Source organism: Mustelus asterias, chromosome 17 (assembly GCF_964213995.1).
Source record: "Mustelus asterias chromosome 17, sMusAst1.hap1.1, whole genome shotgun sequence".
NCBI lineage: Eukaryota > Metazoa > Chordata > Chondrichthyes > Carcharhiniformes > Triakidae > Mustelus > Mustelus asterias.
Window position 1 is genome coordinate 11960210 of NC_135817.1, and position 15117 is coordinate 11975326.

The window sequence follows — 15117 nt, forward strand, 5'->3', positions numbered from 1 at the left end:
GCCAGGACCTCCCACATCATACACCCAGAACAACAAACTGGCCTCACACTCATATTTGACCCTTTTTAACAAGGCACACAGAGAAAAGTTAAGAATTAAAAAACTAAGATTTGAAACTCACCCTTACCCCGAAACCCTGTGACCAAAGCCCTTACAGTTCACACTCTGCTCCCCACTCACTCCCCTGCCCGCTCCCGACGCTGCCCGCTGTATACTGCGGCCTCCCTTTTATACTTCGCGCGCTTTAAAAAACTACAAAATGTCCGCCCACGTGACCCCGGTCTACTTCCGGTTTAAACGTAAACTTTTAAATCACTACAACCCCGCCAAAAAATAAATAATTAAAGTCGCTCCCTTACCCTTTTTACTGTAACCACCAAACACTCCTCTCTTGCTCCAGATGAACAATGAAAGCTCAGGAAGCTCAGAGATGCTGGGCAGAAGTCCATAGGTTCAAAGGTTTGAGTAGACTGCTGATGATCTGCAGTTACTGCACTCAGTCCAAAACATTTCAATTCACTAATAGGGAGCGCATTCAAAGTTCCATGGGCTTACCTCCACAGGAAGAATGTCAATAAACAAACAGATGAACCATCGTCCCACAACCAAGGTCCACATGACGTTATGCTTTTCCATTAATGCAGCCACTGCAGGGACCTTCATCTTCACCAGCTGAGACAGAACCTCCTGATCTGTCTTTAGCCCGATCATTGTTGGAGAGTAGAAATCTGGCCAAACATAAAAAAAATAGACAAAAGTTCAGTTGGAGGGAACCGCCCGCTTGCTCCAGCGAGCAGTTTTGGATATTTCAGCAATTAACTGAATGATTCAAACAAAATCTTCCCCATTGTTCGGTGTTACTGTCCAAACTCAAAGGTGGGCCTCATATCCCTTATGATCGGGAGTGTGCCGATAATCCCATTGAACAATTGCGTGACCTACAGATAGTAACACTTGTTACATGCCCAGGATACTAGCTCTCCGTGTGTTACATGTTTGCTCCAATCTTTATGGAAGGTGGAATGAAAACGGTTCAGATGAGGGGAATCATAACAAAAAAAATTTAAAGGTCAACATTTGTCGCCCGTCCCTAACTGCCCTTGAACTGACTGTGGATTGGGAGTCAAACATAGGCTACAGCACGTTAGGATGGCAGATTTCCTTCCCTAAAGGACATTCAATAGTTCCATGTCACTATTGCAGAGACTAGCTTTATATTCCAGATTGATTATTGGATTCAAATTCCACCAGCTGCCATGTCGGGATTTGAACACATGTTCCCCAGGGCATTAGTCTGGGCCTCTGCATTACTAGTCCAGTGATGTTACCACTACACCATCGTCACTCCCTCGTTCCCTGAAGGTGAGTTTTAAAACAATACATGGTCACCATTGCTGATTTTTATTACAGGTTTGTTTCTAATACAATATAAATTGCATTTTTATAATTAACCAGATTTAAATGACCTATGTTGTGTTGGAATTTGAACTGCTGTCTCTGGATAACTAACATAAAACAAGAAGAGAAAGTGCTCAGCAGGTCAGGCAGTATGTTTGGAGAGAAAGACAGAGTTAACATTTCAGAGTAATGCATCGTGTTCTGATGAAAGGTTACAGAGATGAGACGTTAAAACTCAGTTTCTCTCTCCACACCTACTGTCTGACCTGCTGAGTATCGCCGTATTTCCTGCTTTTATTTCCAATGTCTGCAGTAGTTTGCCGCTGGGTTACTAACCCAGCAAGAGCTGGGCTCCTGCTTCTAGTCGGCTGCCGTCAGTGGTGGCGGAGGTAAACTCAATAGGGTTTTTTAAGAGACTCCTGGATGAGGACATGGGACTTAATAGGTAGGCCTAAAAGGTAGGGATATGTTCGGCACAACTTGTGGGGCCGAAGGGCCTGTTTTGTGCTGTAGTTTTCTATGTTTCTATGTTTCTACTTGGCTCTGAAGATAGTCTCAATTAATTAAGCACAAGAGGACTGTATCCGGGATATTTAAGCATTGACAGCTAGAATCACTGCTCCGCCTCTCTCAGTAACACTCTGAATCATGACAGGCAACTACTGTCACACTAAGGAAATGCCCCAAAAATGCTGCCTTTTGAGGTGCAAAAAACGTTACAGACTGACAAAATTCAAATCCAACAATCCCAATAAAACCCAAATTGTTCAGGATAAATAGTGGAGTGTTTTCTGGAATCCAGAGGCAAGGCATCATCATTCTACAGTCATAGAATCCCTGCAGTGCAGAAAGAGGCCATTCGGCCCATTGAGCCTGCACCAACAACAATCCCACCTAGGCCCTATCCCCATAACCTCACGTATTTACCCTGCTAATCTCCCTGACACTAAAGGGCAATTGAGCATGGCCATTCTACCTAACACACACATCTTTGGACTGTGGGAGGAAACCGGAGCACCCGGAGGAAACCCACTCAGACACCGGAGAACGTGCAAAGTCCACACAGACAGTCACCCAAGGATAAAATGGAAGCTGGGTCCTTGGCACTGTGAGATAGCAGTGCTAACCACTGCGTCACCATGCCACTTTACTTGTTTAGCTTTATCTCAGGTTGGCTGGTGCAATTTTAATGCTGAACTTTTGTCCCAGGTGTCTGCTAGGTTTACACTACATACACCTATGTTACACAGCTCCAAACCTTTGCTGAGGAGCTGTGCTACACTTATCCAAGTGAAACCTCATTAAAAAAGAAATACTCTGCCTTGACAGGCTTCTGCCATGTGAAATGGGTCCCTGAGGAAATAGCCTGTTAGAAGAGCTGCTATATCCCCGCAAATGGTGTCGGGATTTCCGGGCCACACCAAATATTCACTTCTTTCTTTTGAAGAGCAAAGGGAATCAATCACAATGGGATGGGGGTAAATGGAAATCATTCGTGGGACATGGGCATCGTTAGCTGGCCAACATTTATTACAACACCAGGTTAAAGTCCAACAGGTTTATTTGGTAGCAAAAGCCAATAGCTTTTGGAGCGCTGCTCCTTCGTCAGGTAAGTGGGAGTTCCCCTTACCTGATGAAGGAACAGCGCTCCGAAAGCTCGTGGCTTTTGCTACCAAATAAACCTGTTGGACTTTAACCTGGTGTTGAGAGACTTCTTACTGTGTTTACCCCAGTCCAACGCCGGCATCTCCACATCAGCATTTATTGCCCACCCTTAGTTGCTCAAGGACAGTTGAGAGTCAACCACATTGCTGTGGCTCTGGAGTCACTTGTAGGCCAGACCCGGGTAAGAACAGCAGATTTCCTTCCCTAAAGGACATTAGTGAACCAGATGGGTTTTTTCGACAATTGATAATGGTTTCATGGTCATCAGTAGATTCTTAATTCCAGATATTTTTTTATTGAATTCAAATTCCACCATCTGCCGTGACGGGATTCGAACCTGGATCCCCAGAACATTAGTTGAGTTTCTGGATTTATAGTCTAGCGATAATATCATTAGGCTATCGCCTCCCTAATTATGAGGAACAGCTTGGTACATAAAAGAATTATACAACTCGAACTTAATAAGGGTCCTTTTTATAGACGAAACCATCTATCCAATCAAACCAGGCTGAGATTGAGCTTTTACACTGTGCTAATACTCTGTGATATGCAGTTTCGACACCTGCAAGCACCAATTCTGATAATCCTTCTCAGAACATTATATGCCATTAATTAGATCATCTGAAGATAAAGATTACATAAACAGAAAGAACATGACCTTGGCACTGGCTATAGGTAGCTGCTGGAGAAGATTCGTTGAGTATTGACACTTAAATTGGTGGTTCGTGTGGTATCTGTCACCTCTCAAACATTAATACATCTCTGCAGGTCATTTTTCTTGCCCTCAGCTTCATTGGTTTTCCAAAAGGAAGATCTAGTGATGCCCCAATCTGAACACATTTGATCCCAGCTGGCAGGATCGGCACCACTACACCTGCAGACAGGGCTTGCTTGAGCAAAGTGGAGCATATGGAGAATCTAATTCTGGGTTGGCACAGTAGAACGACACTTTGATGTCGACATTTAACTGACCTCATTGTTGGTGATTCTTCCAATTACTGATTGCTGTGTCTTACTGCCCAACACACACCAAAATAGACGAGTCAGTTGCACTCCAGTGTCCTGGCCAATATTTAAAACATATATCCTGCCAGTACATTCCTGTTTGTGGGAGCTTGCTTTGAACAAATTGGCTGCCATATAGCAATAGTGACTACACTAACAACTTTACCGAGTTAAGCCTAAAAGCACTTTGGGATGTCATGAGGTTGTGCAAGAGTTCCTTCATGTTTCAATCGAGAGATTACTACCTCCAGCTACTGTGCAGCATTGCAAGTCAGCTGTGGCCCAAAACACTCTTCTTTTCTTTGCGGGATAGCACAGGACCTGTGACACAGGTTCACCTGCTCAGAGTAGCATTCTCACTCCAGCCATTATGTGCTGCACTGTTCAGTCAGATGCATGTCTGCATTTGGGGTTAGCTGTCCCATCACTTCTCCCCATCTCTATTTGGACCTGAGCAATGGATGGACAGGCCTTTTGAGGCCTTCCACACAAGTTGCACTTGGCTGGATGGCTGGTTAGTGATGCGGCGACGTCAACAGCAAGGGTTCAATTCCTGTACCAGCTATTATTTATTAAGGCCTTGCTTCTCAACCTTGCCCCTCACTTGAGGTGCGATGACCCTCAGGCTAAATTGTAACCAGTCAGCTCTCCCCCTCAAAGGGGAGAGCAGCCTATGGCCATCTGGGACTACCTTTATTTCCTGTTCTTCACTATTAGTGTACACTATATTCCAGCCCATATTTTCAAGGTAGAGATTGACAATTGCTTACTTAGGTAAAATTATTAAAAGGATGGAGGAGAAGGGCAGGTAAATGATTGAGATTAGTGAATGGTGGAACATGAGCAAGGAGTTGAATGGCCTGTGCTCCAGAAGCAAGCAAATGAGCAGATGAAGCTTACGGTGATAGAATGCCACCCGGAGAGGTTAGCGCCCTGCAAGAGATGGGCTTGCCACCGTCATTTGGTGAAAACTCAAATAGAGGGAAAGGTGAATGACAAATCTATTGTTAAATCATACCCCTGAAATGGAATGGGAGGAAGTTCAGCATTCTGAACAGTATATTTGTTTTTCCAAGGCTGTGGTTGATGGATGAATCCTCAAATGTCCAAGAGGAGACTCCCTCCCTCCCCTCCCCTCCCCAGCCCATGTGACCACGTGGAGAGTGCCCCCCCCCCACCATCCCATTGGCCCTCGCTTACTTGTTTATTTTAGTGTTTCATAATGCCAAGTCTGGGGTTGGGGCCTCCACTCCACCGGCCCCCAACCCCTCTGACCTGGAGAGCTGAGACCCCCTGCGGGCCTCAAGAACTCCCCCCACTCCCCCCTTCTACAATTGCCCCACACTCACAGCTTGGTATGGCTCCTGCTCTGTTCAAGACCGCAAGAAACTACAACGGGTCATGAACAAAGCCCAGTTCATCACGCAAACCCAACCTCTCATCCACTGACACTGTCTACACTTCCTGCGGTCTTGGAAAAGCAGCCAGCATAATCAAGGACCCCACGCACCCTGGACATAATCTCTTCCACCTTATTCCATCGGGGAAAAAGATACAAAAGTCTGAAGATATTTCTCTACATCTTAGCGATGACTGTAACACAACACTCTGCACTCTCTCCTTTCCTTCTCTATGAACAGTATGCTTTGTCTGTATAGCGCAAAAGAAACAATATTTTTCACTGTATATTAATACATGTGACAATAATAAATCAAATCAAATGCCACTGAGAAGGGCCATAGTTCCTGACTTGTGTGTAAAGTAAGTCAATTTCAGGGATCCAAGCTGCAGAAAGATTGCAATGTAGGAGCAGTGCTAAAATATAGATGGCAGGATCTCTTTCATAGACATTCTCAATGTCTGGAAGTGAAGGTTTGCCTGCCTCCTTCTGTCATCATTTCTCTGGTTCTGTTTTGTATGTGGAGTGATCTCAGAGAAGCGGTTCGCAGCTTTGTTTTGACAATTTTAAGTATTTACTGCTGCACTCTCAAAGAATCAGGTCAAAGTCTGTCAGATCTAATCAGCGGAGGGATTTACTGGGAACTTAATGTGCTGCGTCAGGGGAGCTGGTTACGCCCAGCCAGTAATGTGCTCTTGACAGATACAACTAATCCCTGTGCCTCCAGCTCCGACAGCTGGTGAACCAAGCCAGAGCTCAGTCAGTGACAGATCGTGTCGAGATAGTACTCACAGACTGACGTGACTCCTGTAACAAAGTAGTCATTGACTCTAACAGCGCAAAAAAGGCCCTCGGCCCATCGAGTCTGTACCGACAATAACTACAACTGAAGTCGCACTAATCCCATTTTTCAGCACTTGTTCCATATCCTTGAATATTATGATGTTTCAAGTGCTCATCCAAATACTTTTAAAAGATTTCTGGCCTCCAATAGAGAGAGGAGTCAAGAACAGCAGTAGCCCTTCAAAACAATTCCATTCAGAGATTATGGCCACTCGTGTAGCCAAACTCCACATAATCCTGTATCCCCCTCTGCCCAATTTTCCTCATTACCTGTGAGTAACAAAGCCAAATCTCAAAATTAACGATTAGTCAAGTATTGATTGCCATTTGTAGAAGAGTTTCAAACTTCTAACACCCTTTGCGTATAGAACTGTATCCCAACTTCACCCCGAAAGGTCTGCCTCTAGACAACGCATGCAATCCGGGACTCTCCAACCAGCAAAAACTAGTTTGTCTCTTTCCACCTTGTAGATAAACTGTGGTCAAATCATCTCTTAGCCTTTTAAATTCCAGAAAATACAAGCCTGGTTAGTACAATCTCTTCTTGGAGTCCAGATATCATTCTGGTTCTTTCATGCTTTGCTCTCTCCAAGACTAGTGGATCATTCCCAAGATGTGACGCATTGAACGGTTCACAGTGCTCCAGATCTATGCAATGTTGCTTTGCAGTTTGACTGAAAGTGGCCACAAAAGCAAACTGCACCAAAACAGCCACCAAATTATAAAACAAGATCTCGAGCAGCTTTTTGCGCCTGGTCGAGGTATCATTAAAGGGTTAGATGGGCCGAATGGCCTACTCCTCCTCCTATTTCCTGTATTGATGGCACAGGAGGATGGGACACCTCCATAATATTTCACCATTTTCCCATTGGATCCATCTATAGACAGTTACAGGGGTAAGATGGGTATAGAGGGATATAGGCCAAATGCAGGCAATTGGGACTAGTTTAGGGGTTTTTAAAAAAAAGGGCAGCATGGACAAGTTGGACCGAAGGGCCTGTTTTCATGCTGTAAACTTCTATGACTCTATCTAGAAAACAAAGCAAAGCAACACAACACAACACCAACAAAGCTGAACCTTAGCAATTGTTTTGGCTGAATATATTAACTCCCGCTGTACCTGTACTGAATATATTTCTCAGCCAGTCCCGCTGTACCTGTACTGAATTTATTTCTCAGCCAGTCCCGCTGTACCTGTACTGAATATATTTCTCAGCCAGTCCTTTCTAGTAGACATCTCTCTCTTAGCCTGCTCAATTGCTAACCAAATATATTTATTTCAACTAGTCTATTTACTTGCTGAGTATATAGATTGTAAATGTTTAATTGCCCCGCTTAGTGATACAAACATGAATATGGAACCTACTCTATAATAGTCTACAAAACCTAACTGCTCGTATACAATTGGCAGGCCAGCAAACAGCACAATACAAAAATATAAAACTCTAAGATCATGTGACTAATTGTAACATTATAAAGTCCCATTTCATAAAACAAATGTGTGACTCATTGTTCCCCAAATTTCTGTGGAGATTTTATATCATAAAAACAAGTTAGTCATTTGGGCAATACAGAAATGGACTGTTGCTGAAAAAATATATCTTGTCAAAGCTTTTCATCTTGCACTCATCAGGATAATCACAAGATTGGGGGAAACAACAACTTTATATTGTCCGAGAAGACAGTGCTGATTGATTGGCATGTGGACTCCGATCAATAGAAGTGTTGCCATGGAAATGCACCAGTTAATGATGACTGACAGTTAACTGCCAAGCATTGCTTGAAAATTTAAACCAAGCAGCTTTACTCTGATTGGTCATGGATTGTTTGAGGACTGAACCAGCAAATAACTAGTAAACACGCTGCTACTTTGCAGTAGCAACAGGATTGGTATTCACCACCAACGGGATGTTGCCATCAAGGCAAAAAGGCATTCTATTTATCACACAAATGAATAATGTGGTATATGAATTTCAGTCCCAGTTTAATGTTGGCTATATGTCCCAAAGATTGACAGATTGTATCAAACAGCATGTCTGTTCTGCTGTTCACAACAGGCAAGGTACAGACCACCCCATGCTTGCAAAACTCAAAACAGTGTCCAACATTAGATGTGATTCCCCGATTGGACAACATTTGCCAAATAATCCTCAATGCGCGAAGAATTAAGCTGATAGCCAATTTAAGATTGTCAGTTGGGCTCACAATATAGAGCATTTGCAAGCACTGGAAGCTACATATATGAACACAGAGCCCAGTTCTTTGCAGACTCACATTGCGCCTGTTTCAGCTAAACAGAATAACTGACAGCCATTCGCTGGTTAACACATTACTACACAAGATAAAGAATTCAGAATGGTGTTCTAAAACTTCAAAGGTAAAAAAAATGTGTAGAACTCAGAGTGGGTTCAATAATACCTCTCCTGTTGCAGTTTCAAAATGCTTCAGAACCTAGAATTCTTCTCCTGTATGTTCATGATCTAACTGGAAATAATTCACAAACTATCAGCCTTGCACCCACAGTAATTATAGAACCATCAACCAGAACAGCACAGAAGGAGACATTTATTCTACAGTTTGCTCTGCCTCTTTTGAAGAGTAATCCAGTTAACCCCACTTCTCCACCTTTTCCCATATTCCTACAATTTTATTCCCCTTCAATGAAATGTTTCTCTTTTATGATTTACATCCTGAGAAACTGAGCTTTCCACATGTCAAAGGTTTCGTGTTTCATAAGTTTATGAAATTCTGCGTTCTCTTATTGTAACAATACACTTGTCCCTTCCAAAGTAACAGGTCAGTGTTTCAGGTAGAATAGCAATGATCCTCCACAAAACATTAAACAGCTCATGATAAGTGAGTTTCATCACAACTTTTGGCAGCCTGTAAATATTTTCATAATGGCTTTCACAATCTCAGGACATCCCAAAAAGTTATAAAGCCTTTTCCTTTAGGATTGTAGTCAGTGTTGTTATATAGCAGGCTTGCCAGTCTTTTGCATATTTTTCTTACTCAAGCAACCATAAGCAAATATTGGAGGGATAAGGTTTGGCACAACAATAAACTAAATGTTGTAAGGAATTGAGATTTTAAATTAAAAAAATTACAAAACAACTGTAAAGCAACGTCATATCAATAAACTACGGAGTTAAAAAAGAGTAAGCAATAAAGATGACCAGAACATTGTGGAGTCAGTGTGTATGGGTGTGCATGGATGAGTTGGTTTGCAGTGGTGAGAGTAAGAAAACTGAGAGTGGGCATAAGGCAGACACACATGCATCCCCACCCACACTGAACCTCACTAATCTCCACCCACACCGTCACTCACTCCCCCCACCGTCACACCCACACACCGACACACTCACAAGGCTGTGTCCTCAGCCCCTTACTATATTCCTTAAACACCTATGACTGTGTGGCCAAATTCCCCTCCAACTCGATTTTCAAGTTTGCTGACGACACTATAAGGGCGGCACGGTAGCACAGTGGTTAGCACTGCTGCTTCACAGCTCCAGGGACCTGGATTCAATTCCTGGCTTGGGTCACTGTCTGTGTGGAGTTTGCACATTCTCCTCGTGTCTGCGTGGGTTTCCTCCGGGTGCTCCGGTTTCCTCCCACAGTCCAAAGATGTGCGGGTTAGGTTGATTGGCCATGATAAAGTTGCCCCTTAGTGTCCTGAGATGCGTCGGTTAGAGGGATTAGCGGGTAAATGTGTAGGGATATGGGAGTAGGGCCTGGGTGGGATTGTGGTCGGTGTAGACTTGATGGGCCGAATGGCCTGTTTCTGCAATGTAGGATTCTATGATTTCTATGACACCACCGTAGTGGGTCAGGTCTCAAACAATGATGAGACAGAGTACAGGATGAACTGGTGCGGCAACAATAATCTCTCCCTCAATGTCAACAAAACGAAGGAGATTGTCATCGATTTCAGGAAGCGTAGTGGAAGACATCCCCTGTCTACATCAATGGGGCCGAAGTAGAAATGGTCAAGAGCTTCAAGTTTTTAGGTGTCCAAATCACCAACAACCTGTCCTGATACCTCCATGCTGACACTGTAGTTAAGAAAGCCCACCAACGCCTCTACTTTCTCAGAAGACTAAGGAAATGTGGCATGTCCGCTACGACTCTCACAGATGCACCATAGAAAGCATTCTTTCTGGTTGTATCACAACTTGGTATGGTTCCTGCTCTGTCCAAGACAGCAGGAAACCACAAAGGGTCGTGAACTCAAACCAGCCTTCCACCCATTGACACGATCTACACTTCCCGCTACCTCGGAAAAGCTGCCAGCATAATTAAGGATTCCACGCACCCGGACATTCTCTCTTCCACTTTCTTCCATCGGGAAAAAGATACAAAAGTCTGAGGACACGTACCAACCGACTCAAGAACAGCTTCTTCCTTGCTGGCATCAGACTTTTGAATAGACCTACCTTGCATTAAGCTGACCTTTCTCTAGGCCCTAACTATGACTATAACACTACATTCTGCACACTCTCGTTTCCTTCTCTATGTACGATATGCTTTGTCTGACACACACGTACAGGCACGCACAGGCACCCGCGCACACACTGACACACACGCACAGACACACATGGAGACAGAACAGAAAGCTCGGTTGCCTTTGGCAGGATTTTACGATCTCACTCAAGCTAGGTTGTAAAATTCCATCCTAAGTGTTCGTGTCTAACCAATTTGAAGTAAACATCAGGAAATGTCTTTAAAGATACAAGTTTCCCTCCTGTTGAACTAGTCTACACTAACCCACCCAAGGTGAGATAACTTGGTCTTGATCCTGGTCCTATCCCCATCTGTGCTGAGTAAATGGCAGCTAGGATACTAAGACTGCCCTTCACCTCCCTCCTTAGCCTGGGAGTGTTATCAGTGTGGGTTCTCTCTCCTGATCATTATCTAACATGAATAGTGTCATCAGATTTCCAACACTCAAGGTAGCCAGGATTAACATCTTGCCCAAAAGGCCCAACATTCCCTCAGCAGAGCGTCCAAGTGTCAACTCAGTTACAACTTACTATCCAAAATGGAACTTGAAGACACAATCTACTATTCAAAGACTAACTGAGTTGCTGTTATTTAAAAGTCAATCTCATTCCATTTCTTGTCAAGTACAAATACACACCCCAGGGTCACTTCAGGGACTGGAATGGTGAATGGCCTTCATGCCTCTAATATTCAATATATGTTGAGGTGCCCCTCCCTATTTGGTTACATTGGCCCAGATTAAGGCTTACTGTCTCTACACTTGTGCCCAGGCAGGAACTCTAGCTAGCAATGGGGTAGCAATAACCTTCACCCTTTCGGGCTTCCAGTTCCTAATGTTAATATAATCTTCCTTAATCTTAGAACCAGAGAATCCCTACAGTGCAGAAAGAAGGTTTTTGGCCCATCGACTCTGTACCGACTCTCCAAAAGAGCATCCCACCCAGGCCCACCCATCCCTGTAACTCCGTGCATTTAGCATGGCCAATCCACCTAACCTGCATATCTTTGGACTGTGGAAGGAAACTGGAGCACCCGGAGGAAGCCCACACAGACACGGGGAGAACATGCAAACTCCATTCACCCAAGGCCGGAATTGAACCCTGGCGCTGTGAGGTAGCAGTGCTAACTACTCTGCCAACATGCCAACCAAGCTCTAGAACACAAGAGCAGGAAGGCTTTTCTAGAATTGTGTAAAACACCCGTTAATCCACGTCTAGAGTACTGCGTAGAGTTCTGGACACTGCGTTACAAGAAGGATATGATCAGACTGGGGAGAGAAGAGATTTACCAGGATATTGCTGGGAAACTGGACAATGCTGAGGTTAATAAGGACTAAAGAATAAAGGACTGAAAAAATGCAGTGAGAAGCAATCAGCAACTTTGAAAGAAGAGCTGGCTCAAAACGTCTGAATCGTTCGAGAGGAAGGCACATGAAGCAGCTACTGACAAATTCATTTCTTACAAAACAGCTCAACGAATTAACAAGCAGCAGTCACCGGAACATCACTCCTTCTGAATCCAAATACAATCTGCCTGATTTCATTGGAGGCCTGAACCAGATACTCCAATCACATTAAGATTCAGTCCCCTAACTTACAGAAAGCTTGTCCATGACCAGCACAGAGTTTGATAATTCAGCCTCACAGCGCCACACATACTTCAAGACCACACCCTACCAGTGCAGACTAAATGTTTAGTGAGTTTCAGCCTTCCATGGTGTGTCGTGCCGACTCTTAGGCTGCAGTTCGCATTATTGTTTTATCAATCTTACAATTCCTGTGCAGATAAGCTGTGGGAAATTTTAATGCATCTCACTGAAGATTCAATAATGAATGATAAGTAACTCTACTAACCCGTTGGGGATTTATCGCAGTTTATATAATGTCTGCGTGCTGTTTTCTCTGGCACCTCCATTGTGAGCATGGTGAATTGGCATCATACACGAGATTTGGGTTTAGGGAAATTATTCAGTCATGTCATGCTGTGTTCAAATGTGACACGTATTTAATTTAAGCTTTTCTTTTTATAATGAAACCACGGTGGGAAATTTTCAGCTTCTTGGGTCGGAGGAAAATTTGAATTAAAAACATTAAAAGAAATCTGTAACCAGAGCATGGTGTACTCGGGAACATAGCCACATACCACTGAGATCCATTTGACTGGTTCCCATGACTAGAACCAGTCATATCCCATTCAGGACCCTCACTGAGGTTTTTCCCCAGAGAGGTGGCTCACCACCACCTTCTGAAGGGCAACTACGGAAGGTCAATAAATACTGGCCTAGCCAGTGATGCCCTGTAAAATGAATTTCAAAAAAGGTGATTGATTCATTTATAAGTAGATTCGATTATATCCTTTCCAAACTCACAACTTCACATTTATCTTCATTAAACAACATTCTCTGGCCATCAGCAGGGGCTCTGCAAACTCTGGAGAGCTTTCCAATTCTCCCCACACATTAATGTAGAACTGGAACCTGGGCAAGGCTCACTGCAGTGTGGAGATTCAGTCCTCACACTGCAACAGGAGATGGATATGGGGAAACGGAATCTTTGGAACAGTAATAACAAAACCACAGAATAAAAACATCTCAAATTCCTCAGACCTCTGCGGGTACAATGTAAACTGTGCCATGTTAAGGTAGCAGGGTGGGAATTTTCCTGACCATAATGGTTTTGCTAGATTGTCTAATAAAAGCACACTTTAGACAGGAACATTACAGGATTTATAAGTAACTATGTTAAATGTTTAAAAAAACAAAGAGATCAAGGAATACCTGCACCATTGCAATGCAGGACAACACATTTGCAGCTCACATACCCGGTACTATCTTGGCAATCAGGGCGTCTAACAACCAGAAGGCCTTCTCTTCATCCTTGGTCACTATAAGCAAATAACCAGCAATGAAATTCATTCCCTGAAAAATGGAAGAAAAATAATGAATCAAAAGATGATTATTTTTCCCCTGAAAGTGAAAGGCGAGGAAAGAGATAAATGATGGAGAGATTCCAGCTGAAGAATTGGAGACTAAGATTCAAATTATTCACAAAGTGGAACAAATGCAAGCAGTAATTACTATTCTCAGCATCACTTCCAATCCTCTGAATCTTCCCACACTCGCCTTTCTCTTGATCCAAACAGGCTTTTAAAAAAATTCATGAGATGTGGGTGTCGCTGGCTGGGCCAGCATTTATTATCCATTCCTAAGAATCAACCACATAGCTGTGAGTCTGGAGTCACATGTGGGCCAGACTAGTTAAGGACAGCAGATTTCCTTCCCTAAAGGACGATAGTAAACCAGATGGGTTTTTACAACAATCAACAATGGTTTCTTGGTCATCATTCGACTTTTAATTCAAATTTCACCATCCGTCATGGTGGGGTTTGAACCCAGGTCTCCAGAGCATTACCCTGGTTCTCTGGAATACTAGTTCAGTGACAATACCACTAACCACCGAGAACTGACTATCATCTCTGACTGTGCCTCTTTCTCTCTGTCTCTTCTGAGACGGAGCTCATCCCCTGATTCTAGAGTTTGTAACAGCCTTGAGTGCGTTTTCACGGTTTAGTTAAATGTTTCTAGGACAACAGCGAAACCTCCAGAATATCCCCTACTAGCTTGCTTTTCTTCACTGTAATCAGGATTAACAATCACACAAGTTTAAAAATCACATAAGCTGCTATGAGAAAAACCAGAGGTATTTACAGAAGTCGACACAGATAAAGCATCAAGGCCCTTAGTCTGAGAGAATTCATAAGTAAGAAGTTTAACAACACCAAGTTAAAGTCCAACAGGTTTATTTGGTAGCAAAAGCCACACAAGCTTTCGGAGCTTCGGCCTCTGATATTCGGGTAAGCGTTCTCCAAGGTGGCCTTCGCGACACACGACGGCGCAGAGTCGCTGAGCAGAAACTGAGAGCCAAGTTTCGCACACACGAGGACGGCCTCAACCGGGATATTGGGTTCATGTCATACTATTTGTAACTCCCACAGAGTTTCACTGGCTGTCTTGTCTGGAGACAATACACATCTTTTTAGCCTGTCTTGATGCTCTCTCCACTCACGTTGTTTTGTTTCTTAAAGACTTGATTAGTTGTAAGTATTCGCATTCCAACCATTATTCATGTAAATTGAGTTTGTGTCTTTATATGCTCTGTTTGTGAACAGAATTCCCACTCACCTGAAGAAGGGGCTTGGAGCTCCTTTTTATTGCAGGCAGAGATTTCCAGTCAACATCCGACTGGATGCTTGTCCAATATATTAAAATGATTCAATACATCCGGTGTCTGGCTATGCCCAAGGTA

The 15117-nt window shown here is 43.5% G+C and overlaps 1 protein-coding gene across 3 annotated transcripts in view; it reads right to left on the minus strand.

Annotated features, from left to right (window-relative positions):
- LOC144506329 (growth hormone-regulated TBC protein 1-like) overlaps positions 1 to 15117 on the minus strand; it is an 86603-nt gene that overhangs the window by 32889 nt on the left and 38597 nt on the right. For all 3 annotated transcript variants that reach the window (XM_078232293.1, XM_078232291.1, XM_078232292.1), the window contains exons 5-6: positions 13634 to 13730; positions 556 to 728 (exon numbers count right to left, since the gene is read on the minus strand). In XM_078232293.1, the coding sequence (XP_078088419.1) occupies positions 556 to 728; positions 13634 to 13730 (270 nt within the window). The remainder of the gene's footprint in view (positions 1 to 555; positions 729 to 13633; positions 13731 to 15117) is intronic.